The sequence below is a fragment of the Rhineura floridana genome, chromosome 1, assembly GCF_030035675.1.
Source record: "Rhineura floridana isolate rRhiFlo1 chromosome 1, rRhiFlo1.hap2, whole genome shotgun sequence".
NCBI lineage: Eukaryota > Metazoa > Chordata > Lepidosauria > Squamata > Rhineuridae > Rhineura > Rhineura floridana.
Window position 1 is genome coordinate 106,684,353 of NC_084480.1, and position 23,210 is coordinate 106,707,562.

Below are 23,210 nucleotides of genomic sequence, written 5' to 3' on the forward strand. Positions count from 1 at the left end.
CTAGAGAGCATTTGACCCAAAATTGTATCAGATTTCTATAGCGCAATCGGTATTAACCTCTCAAAAACCATATTTACTTTTTTTAAATAAGATTTGTCTTATGCTTTGGTACTGTACCAGTCTTAGTGGGAATAATTCCAGGATGATAATGGAACTGCAATGGTCAGGTAAAGATGGACACATGAGTCTATTTCTGGCCTATGTCAATTTCACATGTATATATTCATAATTCTATTCCATGCTGTTTCTGCATTGTGTGCATTTAAAAAATCTACACAAAATTGATAAAAATAATGTGTTTTTGTATGTATTTACCCCCACAAAATACCCATGTATAAATGGAAATTATCTAGATTTTTACATGTTTAAAAATATGTTATGAGAGCCGGTGTGGTGTAGTGGTTAAGGTGTTGGACTGCGACCTGGGAGACCAGGGTTCGAATCCCCACATGGCCATGAAGCTCACTGGGTGACCTTGGGCCAGTCGCTGCCTCTCAGCCTCATGAAAACCCTATTCATTCATAGGGTCACCATAAGTCGGAATCAACTTGAAGGCAGTACATTTACATTTTTAAAAATGTTTTACCCTAAAATACATATTATTACACTGGAACAGTTTTTGAGCCAAGAACTACATCATAAAATTCAGAGAAGTGCAAAATCTGAAGGATAACTGCATTCCAATTCACAGGCAGTGTGGTTCAAGTCAGTTTGCAAAGATCAAATTCCTCAAGCATCACTATAGCCAGGTCAGAATTTAAGATAAAAGATCACAGATGTTTCACAAGTTAGGAATATTTTTATTTCCTCACGATTGCTACAGCTTGAAAATACTAGTCATAGCGATGGATACAGAAGCACCACAAGGCAAAGAATCTAATTGGGGAAAGCCAGATGTTGTCAAGGGCAGCCATCTCCACTCCATATGGGTTACAGTGTCGGCTACCCATTATTTCAGGTTTACCTGAGTTCAGTTTCAAACGTGCATTCATTCTTCAACTATAAGTAGCTACAGGTTAAGAACCAACACAATTATTCTGGGCGGTATCCAGCTAATGCATGCTGTCAGCACAAGGATATCTGCTTGCGCAATGGAACTTCCCCCCTCCTGCCCCTGCATGCCTCCTAAATCTTTTCTGGGGGTTTCCCAGCCCTCCAGAGCAGATGTGGGAGAGAGTGCGGGGTGCACATGGGTAGAAGAGAGGGGGGAAACGTTCAGTTGTGCAAGCAGATATTCTTGTGCTTATGGAATAGTTACTTAGCACTACACTGGATATAATTCTCTGTGTATGATGCCTAATTAGATAACAGGTTGTATCCAGTGGTGTTTTTGCACTAGTAGAAAGAAATTCTGCTCATGCAAGGCAGGACATTTAATTTTTGCCAAAATCCCTCCTACCCATTGCAGCTGCCTGAAAAGCTCCCCGCATATAGACACTAGTAAGTGGTATGGTGTAGAGGGCTGTAGTAGATAGGATAGACTGGTATAAATCACCTTGCTTAAGTTGAAGTGCTTTTCACTAGTGTAAAGCGCCACTGGATACAACTCCGTGTTTAAAATAATTTTTCAACAATGAATGCTAATGTTAGTAAAGAAAAAATATTTGTAAACATCCTAAAATTTGGCTGTGCTTTGAAATTATCAAAATGTTACACTATCAATAATCTACTACTAAACCCACTATTCTTACAAGTCGTTCATTGTTAATCCATTAATTCCCAATTCCCCTTGTTTAAAGGAGGAGAGTAACAAGGACTCAACTCTTCCGGTTCTGTATGTGAAATAGGTAGGTAGATACTATGCTTCACTCGGAACAGAACAGTACCCCTACTGACCAAATTCACTTTTAGCAGAACTGTTGGAGGGGCTAATGTGGAGGCCTCTGATAAATTACTGTACGTGGTAACACGTATGTCAGGTGTAGGGAACCTTCTGCCTTCCAAGTTCCAGATGCTGCTAAACTGTAACTTCCATAATCTCCAGTCATTAGCCAAACTTCCTAGGGCTGACAGGAGTAGTAGTTCAGCAACATCTGGAGGGCCAAAGGTTCCCTACACCTCATCTATGGAGAGGGACATAATGTGGTGTACTGGGCTTGCGGTTTCAGTAAGCCAATCACGATGCTTTCACTATTAAAGAGCTGCTGACATCAGAGTGCTGTAGACCAGGTTTCCCACTCCATTGTGCTGGCAAACTTAATGTAAATAGCACACCTCTACAAGTATACTAACATCTTGCAGAAATGGTTTTCAGCATTATCTAACAGTAGTTCCAAATGTCATCCTTAATTCTAGTTAATAGACTAGGCAGCAGTGGCTATGCCTGCAAAATGAACAACAGGAAGGAAAAAATACACAAGCATGTAAATTTATAAGAGAAAATATTGTTTATACACTGTTTCACAGTAAAATTGATTTTATAAAAAACACTCTGCAGAACTTAAGTTTGGATTAGTACATTAAGAAAGTGTGTGTGTGTGAGACTGTGGGTCTAAGTTCAAAGTCTGAATTCTTTCAGATAGATATTATCAAGAATATTCTCTTGCGGCATGTGCTAAAGCTGATAAGTCTAGTTTGGTTTCTAATGCAACAGAAAATTCTGTTGCCAGTAGTTCGTGAAGAGAGACTCTGTCGTGAGAATAAACCCAGGTTTTCCCAATCCAGTCGTAACGCTTGGGGCCACTGTGAAAGAACAAGAACATGACTGAGAACAAGGTCAAAATGTAAATACCTACAAAATGTTACAGAAAGGTATACATGCTGGAAACGGTCACGTGAAACATCTACCGCAACTACCCACTATTTGCATTAAACAGTATGATTTATGGAATGGCTAAAAGCAAACTGCTTGGCATGGAGTGAATTAGGGCAGAGAAAAATCAATATATTTCTAAAATGCTGGGAATCGCTTTAACATTTTAATAAACATGTTGCCTAAGTTCTAGGGCAGCCCTGACTCTGCCACTAGGCAGAGGTGAAAAATACAGCAGCATGTCACCTAAGTGCATTATTCTTCCTGACCACAGGAAAGTGAGTTAGCATGTAGCTATTCTACTATGGCAGTACTCAGAAAGAACACTACTTTGGTGCTTTCCCCTCTTTCCCTGACGTTCAGCAGCCCTACTAGCTTTTTGCTACCAGTGGCAGCTACAATTTGATGCTTGCTTTTTTACACTTGTTTTAATTTTCATTTGCTCCTAATGATCTGAACCTCAGGGTGGTTTGCCTGAACTGGCCCCACTTAATTGAATAGCAGTGAAAACTGGGTTGCCAATTTCTGCAATATTCTAGAAAGTACATTGTGGTGGGAGCCTCAGGTCCAGGGGCCAAATGAGGCACTCCAGGCCTCTCTATCTAGCTCACGGAACTCGCTTCAGGCCACATTGACCCTGTTTGTCTGGCTGGAATGTGTCCTTGAACTCTGATCATTCCTCTTGCTTGTCTAGGTGGAGGACAAAGAGTGTGTGAGTGTGCATAGAAACCAACTGACTGTACAAAGGTAAAATTTGTATTTGTTGTTCTACCCACTTTTGCTTCTGTCCCTGCCCACCACTGACAAGTGGCTCTTGGAAGGCTGCCCAGAAGGGAATGTGGTCCTCAGGCTGAAAAAGTCTCCCCATCCTGAAGTAAATGAATACTTTTATTTTACCCAAGCCTAACACTGGCTTAGACAGATTTTTCATTTTAACTTATTTAAAACCTGCTCTTTACTGCACAGCAACATAGCTTCAGTTAGCCCAGTTACTGCTTGCTAATAACCATTCAAGAGATGCAATACAATATCAGCACTCCCCAACTAATTGTAAGACCAGTGCACTATAGAGTGTCAGTCATTCACCAAAAGCATAGTGTAATGAATAACACTACCACCCACAAAAAAAGTAAGTAATCCCAATAGTTCCAAGGGGCCCAGGGGAAAAAAAAGGATTATAACACCTTCCCAGCACATTACAATTATAATTTTGCTATATATGACGTTTCCAAAGTGTATGAAATGAATCAATCATTAATAAATTTGAGCTAGGAGATTTTTCAGTTCAACTTTAAATTTTCAGAGCATCCTAACCTGCAGACACTTGCTTACCTGGTTGGAGAGGAAAGCCATATCTGTTTGTTTGGTGTCTGCTTGTTAATCACATACGTTCCCATGCTTCCACCCAATTTAACTGTTAACACTCCAGTCTACATAATAAGGGGAAAAAAACAAACCAAAAAATCTGGCTTGTAGCAAAATTCCTATAATTTATTGTTTAGCAAAGACCTTGAAATATATATATATATTTACATTAAGCAGAAATCACAGGGTGAGACTAGAAATAATTTATTAGGATTTTACACATAAAATATAAAAGCAATAAATTATTAAATATATTGTTCAGATAGGTACAAATAAACGATTATTACCTCTTATTCAAATTGAATTTTGTATTTGTACATATTCTATGCTCTCACGAATAAGAAAGGGTCCATATATGAACAGCATCATATTTTTTAGGAGGGCCAAATAGTAGTAAAAGTGGATCTTCCGACCTCTCTCTGGAAACTAAATTCATGCACGCTATAACTTAAGAATCTCATCCATAAGGTAATAGACTGATAACACTCTGAACCAGAATAGGTCATTCAGAAGTAGAAAACTAACTCTATGTGAATTTTAATGCCCCTTCATTTACTACAGTCTAACCTTAAAAATGAAACAAAAACTGTTGACCAAGGGTGGAGAACCTTTTTCAGACAGAGGGCCATTTTCCCATCTGGGCAACCTTCCACATGCCTTTGGCAGGCAGGAGCAAAAGCAAAAATTGGCAAATAAATGTAATTTCAGCTTTGTCCAGTCGCTGGTTTCTATACATACTCAAACACCCCTTTCTATCCAAGAAACCAAGAACTATTATTGGAGTTTAAGGACACATTTCAGCCAGGCAAAAAACACTCAAGAATGATATGAAGTAGGGCTGCAGAGGGGGGTGGCCTGGGAATAAGAAGTGTGGCTGAGGAGGGTGTGAGGCCTGGGGAGAGTCCCAAGACAGAGAGGCCTGAAGGACTGCATTCAGACCCCAGGCCTGAGGTTCCTGTACAGGGGTGGGGGAAACCTGCTAATGTGTGCATCTCAAATCTACATCTCTGATTTAATGTCCACTTATTAAATTATATGTCCAGAATGTTGTTCTTTTTAAAAGGCAGAGATTTATTATAGGTCACATATCTAAATTACAGAGCACTGTCTAAGGGAATGTCTTTTTATCAGAATTTGTGTTCCTTTGAGCTTTTCACAGTGTTATTTGGGAGACCAACTGCACAGCTTTCACGGTTCATTTTTTTTAGTTCCAATGGTAACATTTTAAACCTGAAATTTGCAACAAACAGTCTAAACTCATTAAGCCCATTGCCTACTGGGGTTCTCTCTCTGGCCTTTCTTTCATCCTTCCCTTTTCTAGTCAGGTTTTGACAGGAATGAACATAGATGCAGTTAGGCCTCAATTGCAGTTTAAGAAGAATACTTATCTCAAGCTGGGATTACAGAGAGAAAAGGAAGGTGCAACACATAGTCTGGTGGAATAGTTACTCAGTACATCAGCCCTATGTCACAAATACATCCCCAAATGTGCTATGCAACTAACTTTTGGGGGGGAAATGGGCCTCTGCAGATCTTTGAGCACCACAATTCTGAAAAAGGCTTTTCAGATAATAATTCGGGTTACTTCAGATATTAACAGCACCACCCATATCACCCTTACACAATCTTACATGGTTAAATTCAGCTTGTTTGGCACCCTTCCTTTTAAGTTTTAGCCAAACTGTCAAGACTTTTTTATTTTAAGATTTCACCTAATTTTTCGTTTGGTTTGATGTTCTGTCTCCTTTGTTGATTGTGCTTTGACTCTTTTATCCCTTCCTGGTTTTATTGTAATATATTATATTCAAACTGTTTTACTTTGAGCTACTATTTAAGGCCGAACAGCAGCATTTAAATGTCTTTGTAAAATAAACAAAATGGTAAACCACTTCAAAGCCAACTGAAAGTTTTCCAGATTCTATATTGTGTTATGTGCCTTCATGTCGATTACAACTTATGGTGATGCTATGAATCAGCGACCTCCAATAGCATCTGTTATAAACTGCCCTGTTCAGATCTTGTAAGTTCAGGTCTGTGGCTTCCTATATGGAATTAATGCATCTCTTGTTTGGTCTTCCTCTTTTTTTACTCCCTTCTGTTTTTCCCAGCATTATTGTATTTTCTAGTAAATCATGTCTTCTCATTATGTGTCCAAAGTATGATAACATCCGTTTCATCACTGTAGCTGCTAGTGATAGTGCTGGTTTAATTTGTTCCAACACCCAATTATTTGTCTTTTTTGCGGTCCATGGTATCTGCAAGGCTCTCCTCCAACGCCACATTTCAAATGAGTTGATTTCCCCCCCATATGATCCTATATTTCTTCATAGCAAATTACAGCATGCTCTTCCTGACAACTATATCATGTAACACATTTTCAAACATTCATTGGCATCTACCAGTATCACGCTAGATGCCATACATCAAGTATTGTAAATAAACTTTACCCATCATCACATTACTCTTAATTTAAAAAAGCATGAACCCCACATACAGTGCCTTGCAAAAGTACTCAGACCCCTGACCAATGCTTTCATATTACTGAATTACAAATGGTACATTGTAATTTCGTTCTGTATGATATTTTATTTTGAAACACTGAAACTCAAAATCAATTATTGAAAGGTGATATCGATTTATGTTGGGAAATGTTTGTAAGAAACATAAAAAACTGAAGCATGTTGCTTGCATAAGTATTCAACCCCTGTGCTGTGGAAGCTCCCAGTTTACACAAATGAAAGAAACTGCCCTATTGAGGACACATTACCTTAACACTGGCCTCCACCTATGAATAATTAAAGTTGCTGTCACATTGTCAGGATAAAAACCCCATTGTTGAAGTATCATTGGTCAGGCTGTGGATCTGAAGGAAAATGAAGACCAAAGACCATTCTACAGAAGTGAGAGATAATGTAATACAAATGCATAATTAGGAAAAGGGTACAAAATAATATCCAAGTTGGATCAATAATCAGGAAGTGGAAGCTGCATCACACCCAGGCACTGCTAAGAAAAGGCTGTCCCTCAAAGCTCAATGCTCAAACAGGAAGGGGACTTGTGAGAGAAGCCACAGAGAGGCCAACAATCACTTTGAAGGAGCTACAGAGTTCAGTGGATGGGAGTGGAGTAATGGTGCACCAGTCAGCCATATCAAGAGCTCTGCATAACACTGGCCTGTATGGGATGGTGGCAAGAAAGAAGCCGTTACTCAAAAAGTACCATCGGAAAGCATGGCTGGAGTTTGCCAGAAACCATGAGAGTGCCCCAGCTGTGATGTGGGAAAAGGTTTTGTGGTCAGATGAGACCAAAATAGAGCTTTTTGGTCAAAACTCAAAGTGCTAGGTGTGGCGCCAACCTAACACTGCCCATGCCTCAAGACACACCATCCCTACAGTGAAGTATGGTGGTGGCACCACCATGCTCTGGGGATGCTTGTCATTAGCAGGGACTTGGCATCTTGTTAAAATTGAAGGAAGAATGAATGGAGCAAGATACAGGGAAATACTGCAAGAGATGTTGGATTGTTGACTCATAGGCATTACTGTCTCTAGTAGTTTTCCATAAAGCCTGCAAGTTTGGAGAAGTAACACTGTTATCTCCTGGCCTGAGAGAGAGCAGACATCCAAGGCCAGCGGTTGTCATGGTAACGTGAGATAGCAACTGGGAAAGTTCTAACAGAGTCTGTAAGTTGTGTCTTCTGTATATTGCCTCTGAACTGAGAGGTTGTCTTCTGTGTTTACCTTTGGAGAGAGATGCACCAGAAGGGGGGTGACTGAAGAAACTCTACATGTATTTACTCTTAAGCCTTTGGCCATAATGTCTTAGTAAAGACTCTTAAACCTTTCTCAAGCCTCTGTGAAGTTTCTTGCTCAACTTAACTCCAAAGTAACGTGTTGTTTCACGCAACAACCGCCACCATCAACAAGAGAACCCACTTCAGTACACTAAAAATTGAAGCTTGGGAGGAAATTCACTTTTTAGCAGGACAATGATCCCAAGCACAAGGCCAAAGCAACACTGGAGTGGCTCGAGAACAAAAAGGTGACTGTCTAAAGCGGCCCAGTCAAAGTCCTGATCTCAATCCCATTGTGAATCTGTTACGCTCTTTGAAGATTGCGGTCCACAAGCGACGTCCAACCAACCTGAATGACCTGGAGCAAATCTGCCAAGAAGAATGGGCCAAAATCCCCCCAACACTGTGTGCAAAGCTGGTACATATTTACTCCAAAAGACTTAAAGCTGTTATTGCAGTGAAAGGTGGAACTACCAAATATTGATGTGTGGTGGCTGAATACTTATGCAAGCAACATGTTTCAGTTTATGTTTCTTACAAACATTTCCCAACATAATACCAATGTCACCTTACAATAATTGATTTTGAGTTTCAGTGTTTCAAAATAAAATATTACAGAACTAAATTACAATGTACCATTTGTAATTCAGTAATATGAGAGCATTGGTCAGAGGTCCGAGTACTTTTGCAAGGCATTGTACAAACATTTGACATTACTTCATAGCATATTGTTTTTGTCATATGTATGTATATATGAGCACTAATAAGACCATGCAGCTGTTTGAGGTATTTAATCAAATGTTCATTACAGTTTTTCAATATATATCAGGTTCATAAGAAAAAAGTATTAACTGTACTAATGTATGTTAAATAAATCAAAGCAAGCTCTCAGGAACTATCACACATTGATTCACAAACACCATTGGAAAAATAAGCTACATGTTCTACTTCACACATTTCTAATATAACATATGGTTATTTTGGCTGCATATATCTTAACGATTCCTACTGACAGGATTAAGTTTTAGATGAGCGTTTATTTCTAGCATAATTGAGATCATGGTATCACAATTGTTTCAGCTATTTTCCAGTTGTGCCACCTTGTGGTCCTATCATGCAACTAGCTCTTTATGCAAAACAGTGTTTCTTAAACTTGAGGGAGAGCTAAGTTTTACATTAGTATGCGTACACATCTTATTGCAAGACTTTACCAAGGCATGAATCAAAACCACACTGGGACTGTTGAATTGGAAAAGTTGGGTTGCAAATCCTGGGGTTTGAAGAAACTGATTATCTCAGCATAGAAAATACGTGGCAGTGAGAAAGGCAATAGATGTGTGGGAGGGAATTAAGTGAAGCAAGTTGTTTGAGCTAAGTGGGATGTTAGAGCCAGACATGTGATGCAGAAGCAGTACTGGGGAATTTAGATGCTTGCTAGGTATACCCAGGATAGTTTATAAGTTTCTAAGACAATGTGACAAGTTTGGAGCATATGATGGGTTAGCCCTGGATTTCAAAATGCTTGAAGAACACTGCCTTAAAGAACAGCTATGGAATTCTTAAACAGTAGCGTGATCTCCAATCTAAGCTGCCACAGAAGAAATTTAGAAGCTGGCTAAAGAAAAGGTTAGAACATACCAAAAGAGCCTGTAAAAAGCAATAGAAGTAATAATATACCGCAAAGGAGACATCATAATCTTCAGGAGTAAAAGGCTTGTCTGCCAGATCCTCAAAGAATTCTGTTAATGACTGTAGGGTTTCTTCAGCAAGTTTTTCGTATGTAGTTTCATCTAATGAGCTGCAAAAGTCATGTAAAGAAAGATTTACTCAGATTTTACCTTCTTAAAACAAAACTATAATAATAGTGCAACACTGAGTACAAGAAAGCCCAGAAAAAACACAAGCTAAATTAAAAATGTTTGTTACTGACACATACTGATCTAGTAACTATTTCAGAAATTTGCAGTAAATAAGAACAATTAGATCTGTATAGCCTAGAGATTTTATTTAGCTGAAATTTAATTCACCACACATTACTGAGTAACTTTCATTCAAAATAATTAGACAGCCCCCTGATTAAGAATTCTTAGGCTACAATTTTAACGCCACTTACATGGAAGTCAGCCCATTGAATTCAATATGACTTGCTTTTGAGTAGATATGATTAGGATTGCATTGTTAGTTGATTAACTAATTCTACATAAATGTAGATATAATAGGTATAAAGAAAGCACCTTTTTATATGATGCATGAGCATTTTGTAGGTGCCATCTTAGAAATAGTGTGTGTGTGTGTGTGTATGTGTGTAGTATTGCAAACAATTTTTCAGAGACCTGCTACCCAATTTAGCAGCAGCACCTTATAAACCAATAGATCATACCAAGAAATCTACTACATATTGCAAGAGGAAAATGAATGGTAAAATGAAATAAACCCAAGTCTAAACACAAGGATAGAAACAGTTGCCAAATGATAATTCCCAGGAAGTCTTGCCATTCTACCTAGGGTGTTTTTATGTGGGCTGTTGCTGAAGGACTGTGGTGTGCCTGTGCCCAGATCATAAGGACCTGCTCATCTGCATGGCAGTCATGAGGAACCACAGGCTGTGCAACTCACAGCCTACAGAAGAGGAAAAAGGAAGAATGAGGTTGGGATATTTAAAACCATCATCACATCACATTCTGTTTTCTTGGGACTACTTCCTTTTTGTTGGATTACTTGCACTGGTACCATCCTACCCATGCACTGAGATCTTAATCAGAGGCCCTCTTGGTGTGTCCATCCTCTGTGTCTGTGAAGTGGGTGGCAACAAGGAAGAACATCTTCTTCATGGGAATCCCATGGCTTTGCAACTCCTTCCCAGTAAACCTGCAAAGGGCTACAATTCTCTAGGAATTCTGGAAGGTTTTAATGGTACAGCTTTTTTTATTAGTCTTCCCCCCGAGTACTATTTTATTAGTTGGATTGTGGCAACTGTTAACTATGCTATGTTTTATTAGCCTTTTGATTTCTGATGAACTGGTTGGATTTTATTCTTTGTATTATTGAGTCTCTCATGCTTTTTTTTTACTGCTGTAAGTCGCTTTGGACAGACATTGCCAGGAAAACAGCCTAGAAATAAATAAAAATAATTTACAGTACCAAATGGAGGCATATGGAGACTTCCAATTAAAATGTGCCCCCAGTAGGAAGAAAGACTGCACTATGCCCTATTCCCCTCACAGAGCTACAATGCCCAGAAAATGTCCTGACTGTTAAACTACTCTGACCACTGGAGATCTATCAGGGGAATTGGAGTCTCCTAATAACTCTCAGCACCCTTCACAAACTACACTTCCCAGGATTCTTTGGGGGAAGCCATGACTACCTAAAGTGAAATAAATATCTGGTATGGGTGTGGCCCCCTGATTAGCCAAGCCAAACAGCTGTGAGTCTGGCTTTTAGAACACTTACAGTTGGTTCTTACTGAGTACATCCACACTTATCATTGACTTCAATGTTAAATTTCTTAAATTAATTAAAAATCAGCCAGACATTTTTTTAACCTTTAAACTACAGAAGATGAAGGTCAGAGTATGGGGCAAGGTCAGTAAGAGGATTACACGTACTCTGTGAACATGACTGATTTTTAATTAATTTCAACAAATTATGAGACCACTGACAAAAAAGTCTAACAGTGGTCTGGATTCCCCCCCCCCCATTTTACACTTTGAACTCTCGATTCTCTGAGTGTTTTGTGTATCACCACGAAAACTTAAAAGGGTTGTTAAGCAAGCGTTTCTGACTTCAGGACTATAAGTTTATTAAGGTTTTGTTTTGAAATGAGCTTATGGGAAGCAGCCGAATGGCATGGGGGGTATTTTCAATTTAACATTTTGGAATGCAAAAAATCCACAGTGGCTATAGTATACAGCCATTCTTGTGGCTGTATAATTGACAAATGGTCACTGTTTGATACATCACATTAAAAAATAATAAACACCACAATTTCAAGAGACTGCAAAGGAAGCTTTTGCAACAGTTTAGAAGGAAATTTGTTTTAACCTGAAGTAATCCTTTAGCTCTTTATATTTCTGATGTAGTTTCACAACAAACTATTAATGGATTCTTTCATTCATTTTACAAAAGTTTTTACAGGAGTTTTCCAATGATTTGTACCCCAAAGATGTTCAATTGAACTATCTGAAAACCTATGTGAGGTCTAAGCCCAGTTTTTTACAATACCAGTGTGCCACGGTTGCCCCTAATCCATGGCTCCATCCCAGTCTGTTCTGGTAACATGAGAACAAACATTGGAACAAACAAGATCATGTGGCAGAGGACAACAATGAGCTTATTTCCCACATCAGCATTGCTTGGGATGAAATGATAGGGGAGTGGCACTTCCCTAATGTAAGAACCAGTCAAAAGTGGGTAACACAACAAATGTCAGAAATGCAGGCAATCGCATGGAAATCCACCCTCTTCACCTCTTAACGGATGAGCGTATTTTGCTATTTTGTTAAGGGTGGGAGACCTATTAAGTTGGTCCGCCCCCAGAGACTAATAGATCCGGATGGTTTCCAAAGGGCTCTGGGGAGTTTTCCGGCTGATAGGGCTTGTGCTCCTGTCGAAACCCTGGTTGAACTGTGGAATACAGAAATGACCCGGGTGGTTGACATGTGTACAGCTCGTATGGCTCCATGATACAGTAGGGCCCCACTTTACGGCGTTCCGTTTTCCGGCGTTCCGCTGATGCAGCAGCTTTCAATTAGGGGAAATTCCCCGTTTTAAAGCCAATTTTGCACTTTTGCTGCATTTTGCGACGCGACGCATTATAGTCAATGGGTTCCGCTCTACTGTGATTTATGCTTTACAGCAGGGGCCTGGTCCCTGACCCACCGTATAAGCAGGGCCCTACTGTATACCCCAGAGCTGACAGCAATGAAACAATATAGGAGAGTGCTTGAGTGCAGATGGAGACGAACTCCCAGTGGATACAATTACACACTGGTAAGTGCCTATGGTAAGCTGTATTTAGGGGCAGTGAGGGCAGCAAAAAAACAATATTTTGCTGTCACTATCAAATCATCAATCTGCCGCCCAGCGAAGCTCTTCAAAATTGTCCGGGGGCTATTACACCCTGGCCCCAAGGACATGGTAGAACCATCTGAGGCCCGCTGTAATGAATTTGCTAGGCACTTCCAGAATAAAATCTTTAGCATCCGCCAGGACTTAGTCTCCAGTGTTATAGCAGGTGAATCAAGTGAGGTATCCAGAGCACAGCCTTGTCCCAATTTCTTGGATGAGTTTCAGTTGGTACAGCTTGAGGACGTTGACAAGGTGGTTGGACAGGTTCCTGCAACCACTTCTGTGCTGGATCCTTGACCTTCTTGGCTAATAAAAGCTAGCAGGGATGGAACAGCCGGCTGGTCCAGGGAAGTGATTAATGCCTCTCTGTGAGAGGGGGTGGTCCCTGGCTGCCTGAAAAAGGTGGTAGTGAGACCACTCCTGAAGAGACCCTCCCTGGACCCAGAAAATCTTAACTATAGGCAAGTAGCAAATGTTCCATTCCTGGACAAGGTCCTTGAATGAGTGGTGGCAGGCCAGCTCCAGACACTCTTGGACGAGACCGATTATCTGGATCCATTTCAGTCAGGTTTCAGGCCTGGTTTTGGCATGGAAACAGCCTTGGTCACCCTGTATGATGACCTCTGTCGGGAGAGAGACAGGAGGAGTGTGACTCTGTTGATTCTCCTTGATCTCTCAGCGGCTTTTTATACTATCAACCATGGTATCCTTCTGGGAGGGCTGGCTGAGTTGAGAGCGAGAGGGACTGCATGGCGGTGGTTCCGCTCCTACTTGGTGGGTCGCCTCCAGAAGGTGGTGCTTGGGGAACATTTCTCGGCACCCTGGACTCTCCAATGTGGGGTTCCACAGGGGTCAGTTCTGTCCCCCATGCTGTTCAACATCTACATGAAACTGTTGGGTGCGGTCATCCGGAGCTTTGGAGTGCATTGCCATCATTATGCTGATGACACGCAGCTCTATTTCTCCTTTTCATCTTCTTCAGGTGAGGCTGTCAATGTGCTGAACCAGTGCCTGGCTGTGACAATGGACTGGATGAGGGCTAATAAACTGAGGCTCAATCCAGACAAGACTGAGATGCTGCTAGTGGGTGGTTCTTCTGAACGGATGGTGGATGTTCAACCTGTCCTGGATGGGGTTGCACTCCCCCTGTAAGAGCAGATTCATAGCTTGGGGGTTCTCCTAGAACCATCTCTGTCACTTGAGGCTCAGGTAGCCTCGGTGGCACGGAGTGCCTTCTACCAACTTCAGTTGGTGGCCCAGCTACGCCCCTATCTGGACAGGGATAACCTGGCTTCAGTGGTCCATGCTCTGCAAACCTCCAAGTTAGATTACTGCAATGCGCTCTACGTGGTGCTGCCTTTGAAGACGGTTCAGAAACTGCAGCTTGTGCAAAATGCAGCAGCCAGATTGGTAACAGGGACCAGACGGTTTGAACATATAAAACCAATTCTGGCCCGCTTGCATTGACTGCCTGTATGTTTCCGAGCTCGATTCAAGGTGCTGGTTTTAACCTATAAAGCCTTACACGGCTTAGGACCACAACACCTGATGGAACGCCTCTCCCGACACAAACCCACCTGTACGCTATGCTCAACAGCAAAGGTCCTCCTCCGGGTGCCTACTCTGAGGGAATCTGGGAGTCTGGCAACAAGGGAGAGGGCCTTCTCAGTGGCGGCCCCCAAATTATGGAATGATCTCTCTGATGAGGTGTGCCTGGTGCCAACACTGTTATCTTTTTGGTGCCAAGTCAAGGCGTTCCTCTTCTCCCAGGCATTTTAGCATGTGTTTTTAAATTGCTTTTTAAAAATGTGTTTTTAAATTTGTATATTTGTTTTTAATTGTTGTAAACCGCCCAGAGAGCTGCAGCTATGGGGCGGTATACAAATGCAATCAATCAATCAATCAATCAATCAATCAATCAATATGGCTATTGATATTAGCTATTGATATTTTTCTCCACTGCAAGCGTTATTAATTAATATTAACAAGTGCAGTGATGTGACTGTTCTTGTAGAGATAATTATCTTGAGGAAGTGGACGCTTGCAGCACCTCCATTCCCCTTCTACAGTTAAGAAAGCCCTCTTCCACTGTAGTAACTGTTAAAAAAACATTCATATTAAAACTGGGAAAGTTGCAAAAAAGAAAAGAGAAACAAAAACAAAGTTCTGGTCATGTGTGAATGTGTTGCATGCTGTAGCAGGTTAATATGAATTTGTTGTATATTACGCATACATCACTGCACTGTTATTCACTTACAGTGACCCAACATTAGCAACTAGCACCCCAATACAGGTACCATGGGCAGTGGCTTTGGTTTTGTTCTTCCTTAGATGGCAAAACCTAGAGTTCATTTGGAATGCCATTTGATAATTTCAGACCTTGGTACTGACTTAAGTTTGGGAAGTTCCTAGAATTACTAGGTGGCCAATTCTATATGTAACTTACCTCTTGTCAGCCAGAGTTCCTGCACTTCTTACAAATGAAAGCTGAATACTCTCGGCTTTGCCCTTAAGAACATGGCCTAAAAAACGCAGCTGTGAATCCTGTGAAGAAATAAGTTTTAAACACCTTTGTGGAAAATCACATATTTCAGCAGAAGAACAAGTGCAAGCACCATGAATAATCTACATAATTTTCAGGGTTGTGATTTTGTCCTGACTGGACTCTTCTGCATTTTGTTTTATGCTGTTTTATTCTTATTGTTTAATTTTAGACTGCATAGGTTTCTGCCCTGGATATTCAGGTGAAGGGTGGAGTATACATACTTTTAATTAAAAAATAAAATACTCTGACCATGAGTAGTATTTGATGTTTTTAGGCCTTAAGGGAAATTATGTGCTGTTCAATAAGTAAGAGTCAATCCTCCTTGCAAACTCATTCCATCTCTCTGCTTCTATCAATATGAAACTGACTTTTCATCCAGGGTGCTTTCCAAATTCATTTTCAGCTTTGTTAATATACTAACCACTTTATTTGGCATTAGTCTATTTCCAAACATCTGTGGGGTCTGCAAAGGTGCCCTGCAAATCAACACATGATTAACACCAAAACATGGCTGGAATTTTTGAAAGTCTTCCCAATCTTGTCTTTTTGAAGGGCTATGTAGCACAATCCTTCAGCAAGGCCAATGAACAATCCATTTCAAGAACACGCAAGGGAATACTTACTTTAATTATTCCAATAAGGAGTTCAGATATGTTAACATTCATCTTTTTTACCATTTTTGTCTCTTTTCATTTCCCCTCCCTTCCTGAATGAAAATTAAAATGGACTGCCTTCAAGTCGATCCCGACTTATGGCTACCCTATGAATAGGGTTTTCATGGTAAGTGGTATTCGGAGGGGGTTTACCATTGCCTCCCTCTGAGGCTAGTCCTCCCTAGCTGGCTAGGGCCTGCTTAGCTTGCCACAGCTGCACAAGCCAGCCCCTTCCTTATCCACAACTGCCAGCTGGGGGGCAACTGGGCTCCTTGGGACTATGCAGCTTGCCCACAGTTGCACAGGTGGCAAGCACGTAACCCCTGAACCACTCACTGTGGGAGTGATCTTTTAGCTGGCCCTTTACACCCAGGAGACATGAGCAGAGATTTGAACTCACAGACTCTGGACTCCCAGCCAGGCTCTCCTCCCGACCGTGCTATACCAGCTGTTCCCCTCCCCGAATATCTCTGCTTAAAGAGAATTTCTGGATAACATTTATTTGATCAAACAAAATATATAACTGGATTTAGTCTGTGCTCTATGTTTACAGCAGAATTTTTTTCACCTTAGAAATTAAACTGCTAGAAATATTTTGCTGCTTGAAGTTATATTTTGCATGTTTTTAAATAGACCAAGTTAGCAACAGAGTTTAAAAATATTTTAGACTAAAAAGTAATACTAAAAAGCAAACAGAATACTTACATGTTATTGACATGGTGAAGAATTATGAAATGTTTGGAACACTCAGTGTTTCCTGAGACTTATGTAAAGCTTCTCTTTCATTGCCCATGCATCAACATAAATATTCTCTTGAGAAATTTGGGGGCAAATCAAGAGGGGGTAGGAGTGACAATCCCCCCCCTCACTATTACCAGAAGCATCCAAAACATTAGAGACACAGCAGAACTTTCCACTTCAGCACTCATGCCATTAACCCTGGCCCTCTATGGTCATCACCTAATCCTATTTCTGTGCTAAATTAAACAAACAGATGGGTGCTGCCTGTAATGAATGAACCTTGGGGAATGGTAGGAAGCTTCTCTGTCTTTTTTGTGTTTAATCAGCTTTTTTACACAATGCTGCACCAAAAGATTATTATTAAGGAACTGCTCCAAATATAGCAGTGTATTTATTGAACCACTGTTATGCTTCCTGCCAGTTCTACTAAACACTCGATTAATTTTATACAATTTGGAAAACTGGGCTAGATCTCTAGTGGTCAAGAAGCAGGGATTCAGTGCCTAACTCACCTCTTCATACCTTCCAGAACTGATCCTATGCATATTTACGGAGAAGTAAACCTCATAGGGCCAATTCCTATGCATGTGTGCTTAGGACTGCAACCCTAAATTATGCAAAATGAACAAATTCAGGCAAATTTAACAAATCACCAGGAACAGATGGCATACCAACAGAGTTGCTGCAAGCTACTGAGACCGAATCTGTCCAAAGTTTGACAAAAATCTGTCAAGAAAGATGAAAAACTAAACAATGGCCCATAGACTAGAAGCGTTCCATATACATCCCAATTCCAAAGAAAGGGGATCCCAAGGAATGCAGTAACTATCAAACTATTGCCTTAATATCCCACACAAGTAAAGTAATGCTCAAGATGCTACAACAAAGGCTCTTACCATATATGGAGCGAGAAATGCCAGATGTCCAAGCTGGATTTAGAAAGGGAAGAGGCACCAGAGATCCTATCACAAACATACGTTGGATAATGGAACGGAGCAAGGAATTTCAGAAGGAAATCACCCTGTGCTTTATAGATTACAGCAAAGCCTTTGACTGTGTAGATCATGAAAAACTATGGAATGCTTTAAAAAAAATGGGGATGCCACAGCATCTGATTGTCCTGATGCGCAACCTATACTCTGGACAAGAGGCTACTGTAAAGACAGAATATGGAGAAACCACTTGGTACCCAATCAGGAAGGGTGTGAGACAGGGGTGTATTTTATCACCCTAATTATTTAATCTATACGCAGAGCATATCCTATGGAAAGCAGGATTGGACCAAGATGAAGGAGGTGTGAAAATTGGAGGAAGAAATATCAATAATTGAAGATATGCAGACAATACCATACTACTAGCAGAAACCAGTAATGATTTGAAACGAATACTGATGAAAGTTAAAGAGGAAAGCACAAAAGCAGAACTACAGCTGAAAGTCAAAAAGACTAAAGTAATGACAACAGAAGATTTATGTAACTTTACAGTTGACAATGAGGACACTGAACTGTCAAGGATTATCAATATCTCGGCACAGTCATTAACCAAAATGGAGACAATAGTCAAGAAATCAGAAGAAGGCTAGGACTGGGGAGGGCAGCTGTGAGAGAACTAGAAAAGGTCCTCAAATGCAAAGATGTATCACTGAACACTAAAGTCAGGATCATTCAGACCATGGTATTTCTGATCTCTATGTATGGATGTGAAAGTTGGACAGTGAAAAAAGCAGATAAGAGAAAAATCAACTCATTTGGAATGTGGTGTTGGAGGAGAGCTTTGCGGATACCATGGACTGTGAAAAAGACAAATAATTGGTGTTAGAACAAATTAAACCAGAACTATCACTAGAAGCTAAAATGATGAAGCTGAGGTTATACTTTGGACACATAATGAGAAGACATGATTCATTAGAAAAGATAATAATGCTTGGAAAAACAGCAGGGAGTAGAAAAAAAGGCCAAACAAGAGATGGATTGATTCTATAAAAGAAGCCACAGACCTGAACTTACAAGATCTGAACAGGGTTGTTCATGACAGATGCTCTTGGAGGTCGCTGATTCATAGGATCGCCATAAGTCGTAGTCGACTTGGAGGCACATAACAACAGCAAATGGTACAAACAGCGGTGCAAGTTGTGACCACTGCATTTTTACAGTGCACCCAGAAGTGTTTCCTGAAGGCTGGTGGTTTCCGCCATTCAAACCTACCTACTACTAAGTGCTCTATGAAGTACCACCATGCAAGAAGCATGCCCGTCTATTTTATAGAGCACTTAATAGTGACATTACAAGTAGCAACCTTTTCCCTCCCTCGGCGATATGATAGTAATTTGCTTTAAACTCTTTTAATATTGTATTTTACATTGCTGTGACATGCCCTGGGCCCTTCTGGTGAAGGTCGGGTAACAACATTCAAACGCACAAGAACTCAATAAGCTTTGAAAGAGACACCAGATTCACTTCTCTGCGAGGGCTCTACCACCTGATTTGGTGACGCGTCCATGTCTCCCAGTCCCCCGCCCCGACACCACATGGGCAGGTTAACCAACATTCCTATACGGTTTTTTCCCCCAGCGTCACAGAACTCCGCCCACAGCCGCCCAGCAGGAACGTTAACGCAGCCTTTACCTTAGCAGCTAGACTCCTCAAAGAGCTCTGTTAACTCTTCAGCAGCGTAACGCGAGAGTTACAAGTATGTAGAATAACCGCTTGTTCTTTCAAGCCTTGGGGCGTCCCGATTGAGGACAACTACTTCTCTCGCCCCCGCCTTTTGCTCACATGCCGCAAATGTATTTGCCATTGTAGCGAACCAAAGAAACGTTTTCCTTTTAACCAGGAGTGCGGAAGCTGTGGCCTCCCAGATGATGTTGGACTCCACTCCCGTAATCCCTGACCAGCGGCCATGCTAGCTGAGGCTGATGGGAGTTGGAGTCCAAGAACATCTGGAAGGTCACAAATTCCCCATCCCTCCTCCGCACAAGCCAGGAGGAATCCACTTCTCGACCACGGCGACATTTGAGGCACCCCTGCAAGAAACCGCGGCTGCTTCGCTAGGAAAAGGGCGGGAAATCACTTTAAGGTCCCCTCGCCGAGGGATCTGGGAAGGCTCCTTATCGGGTGGCGCAGTTACTTTCCCACAGATACGTTCCCTGCCTTCCTCCTACATCCTATACGTTCGGTGGTGGTGGTGGTGGTGGTGGTGGTGATGTCCCTCTCAAAGAAGTCGCTTATACCGAGCCTTTGTAGCCTTCAGCCCGCCACTGATTTCCAGCAGGGCTAAACTCACCGGCTGGCTGAGAAGGAAGGAAAAACCAGCAGTTGTTCCTCTGACAGGCGCCGCCGTGGCCTGTTTCCACCACCCTACGCCTTCCCGCCGATTCCGGGCTACAATCCGGCAGGCTGCGGAAAGAACATAGGCTGCTCCCGGCCTCCACATGTTACCATTACGAGGCCCACAAAAGGCTCGGCTTTCTGCAGCAGCGCCTGCCTTTAAACACAAGAGTAAACCTAGGCGCGGCACGCTGCTGCCCCCTCATGGTGCAGCAAAGCACATCCAGAAGAATGTTCCCGGGTACTTAACCAGTTGACGTTTCCAAAATATAAAGGAGTGGGTCTTAACCCTTTTTGGGTCACGGACTCCTTGGACAATCTGATGAAAGCTGTGGAACCCCCAAAACAAACATACATACAATTGATTTAATTGCATTGTTGTTGTTTTGCGCCCGGTTCACAGTCTCCTGAACCCATTCATGAACCCCCTAAGGATCACCTGTTAAGAACCCCTGATATAAAGTGTGTCAGGTCTGGAGGACTTGCTGTCAGTCTCCAGAGCCCTTCCGTCAAATCCTAGCTTGGTGCAGCTAGACAACTGGACTTAATGACTGCTTCTGCAGTCCTGGTTTGCTAGAGCAAAAAACATACAAAAACATTTGGGGGGGGGCAACCCTGACTTTTAAAAAACCAAACCAACATCTCTAAGCATATGCAGTTCCACATTTTGTTGTTATATGCCTTCAAGTCAATTATGACTTATGGCGACCCTATGAATCAGCAACCTCCAAGAGCATCTGTCATAAACCACCCTGTTCAGATCTTGTAAGTTCAGGTCTGTGGCTTCCTTTATGACAGTGGTTCTTAACCTTTTCCACTGCCAGCACCCCTTGGATTTCCAAAATATGCACCCCCTGCAAAAATGCTGTTCATTTTTTATTTTATTTTAATGTGTGTTTTAGTCGTAACTTAGCTAAGATAAATGACAGTTTTCCAAAACCTTTGGTTGGGCCTCGCACCCCTAGAAAAAGTGTCTCACACCCCCGGGGGTGCATGCACCCCAGGTTAAGAACCACTGCTTTATGGAATCAATCCATCTCTTGTTTGGCCTTCCTCTTTTTCTACTCCCTTCTGTTTTTCCCAGCATTATTGTCTTTCCTAGTGAATCAGGTCTTCTCATTATATGTCCAAAGTATGATAACCTCAGTTTCATCATTTTCTCTTCTAGTGATAGTTCTGGTTTAATTTGTTCTAACACCCAATTATTTGTCTTTTTTGCAGTCCATGGTATGGGCAAAGCTCTCCTCCAACACATTTCAAATGAGTTGATTTTTCTCTTATCCACTTTTTTCACTGTCCAACTTTCACATCCATACATAGAGATTGGGAATACCATGATTTAATGACCCTGACTTTGGTGGTCAGTGATACATCTTTGCATTTGAGGACCTTTTCTAGTTCTCTCATAGCTGCCCTCCCCAGTCCTAGCCTTCTTCTGACTTCTTGAATAAAATGGAATTGGCTTCTGCTGCTCTGCTGTGGAACATTTGGGACCAAGCACCATTTTGTTCAGAAAAGGCTATTATTTTTAGAGTAAAAATAATAAAATGAGGATCTGTAACTACATACATGCCCAGGTAACTGCCCCTTGACTAGAAAATGCTTTAAAAAGGGGAGGGGAAAGGATTGTATGGCAACCAGCATCACCCACAGTAGAATGCTCAAACTGTCCAGGGGCTGTGGCAAACAGGTCTGCGAGGCCATTTTCTCCAAACCATGTTGATGGACAGGAGGACAGGGTTTAATCTGCAAGATTTAATCCCTGCTTATCAATCCCCACTCTTAAACCTGCTGCACATTTTGCCTCCCCCCTTCACACAGCTTTTGTATTGGCAGAATAAAGTGGCATCCAGAAACCACTTACTGCACACAAATTTCTGTGTTGCTGAATCAAAAGTCTTCTCAAAGCGCCATACTCATGATCAGAGAAAAGCGAACTAAACTTGGGAGTTCTGTTACCCCACACTACTTTCAGGTTCACTCACTCTTACTCTCTCTACAGCCAACATATGCACATTTCTTTGAAAAGTGACTCAGCAAATTTAAGGGGTGGTGGTCACTTGCTCTTTTATCATGGTTTTTGTAGTTTGGGTTGTGGCAAATAGTGATAGCAAATACTTACTGGAAGAGAGACAAAAAAGGAGAGGAGTAGAGCAACAAAATAGAGGTCATTCAGTCTCTTCCTAATTTTAATAGGAACTTGTCTTTGAGACTATTTTCTAAGCAAAGAGAAAAATGATAAGATGATGTTAGAAGCGAATGATAACATGAATGCATTTGGGTTTTGTTTCCTAACTGCTCTGATGTCCCTGAGAACACTGAATACAGAAAAAGGCAAAATATAAAAAGGTGATACAAGAAAAATGTGATTGCACAGCATCCTCATCCCCTTTCCCAACGATGCAACCAATGCCTTATTCTCAGGGCACCATTAGCAATTGCATGTTATGTTAAAATGCAAAGCAGCCATGCAAGCTCCATGTTTTAGCATCAAAGGAGCAGCTGGTGGTGGTGGGGAAGCTGTTGAACCTGTAGCTCTATGCACAAAATTGCTGCCCCCAGCTGAGATTCTGTGGAGAAAATGCCTGCATCTTTACACACAAACATAAAGATGGAACAATTTTGAGTAAGAAAATTGCTATAGAAGGGTTAAAGTAGCCCCTTCTAGCATCAAGTCCTCTACTCAAGACTGCAGCCCCCCACAGCTACCTTTTATTGTTAAAAAATATGACTACATTACACACTGCAACGGGGTCCTACCAGAACTGCCCCATGCTAGCTGCCCCCCCTTGCTTCTAAACCTGCCTCAGGTAGCCAAGAGCCAACCCTTTCCTGAGCCAACACTCTTCTCACCTGAGCCACCAACAGCTACAACCAGAACAAGTAGTAGTCAGTGGATTCAGCTATAATGTATGGGACTATGAAAGGCCATTTAAACATATTTTGTTTGCTTCTTTAAAGGGAG

General features: G+C 41.4%; 1 protein-coding gene across 2 annotated transcripts; it reads right to left on the bottom strand.

Annotated features, from left to right (window-relative positions):
• Positions 1–692: 692 nt before the first annotated feature.
• FXN (frataxin) lies at positions 693–20,461 on the bottom strand. 2 transcript variants are annotated; one of them, XM_061628642.1, is made up of 5 exons: positions 20,202–20,461; positions 15,427–15,524; positions 9,549–9,708; positions 4,085–4,182; positions 693–2,682 (listed from the first exon to the last, which is right to left on the bottom strand). In XM_061628642.1, the coding sequence occupies exons 1-5, from the start codon at positions 20,349–20,351 to the stop codon at positions 2,529–2,531; spliced, it is 660 nt and encodes a 219-aa protein (XP_061484626.1). In that variant the 5' UTR covers positions 20,352–20,461; the 3' UTR covers positions 693–2,528. The 2 variants fall into 2 exon arrangements, with proteins under 2 accessions (XP_061484626.1, XP_061484635.1); XM_061628651.1 differs by having other exon boundaries at positions 706–2,682; positions 9,588–9,708; positions 20,202–20,454.
• Positions 20,462–23,210: the final 2,749 nt, after the last annotated feature.

Excerpts from the sequence above, each read along its gene's own strand:
- FXN (XM_061628642.1), bottom strand. The coding sequence starts at position 20,351 with ATGTGGAGGCCGGGAGCAGCCTATGTTCTTTCCGCAGCCTGCCGGATT. Across the intron at positions 4,183-9,548 it reads GCTTTTTACAGGCTCTTTTG|ACTGGAGTGTTAACAGTTAA; the intron begins GTATGTTCTAAC and ends CTTATTATGTAG. Across the intron at positions 2,683-4,084 it reads TGGCTTTCCTCTCCAACCAG|TGGCCCCAAGCGTTACGACT; the intron begins GTAAGCAAGTGT and ends GTTCTTTCACAG.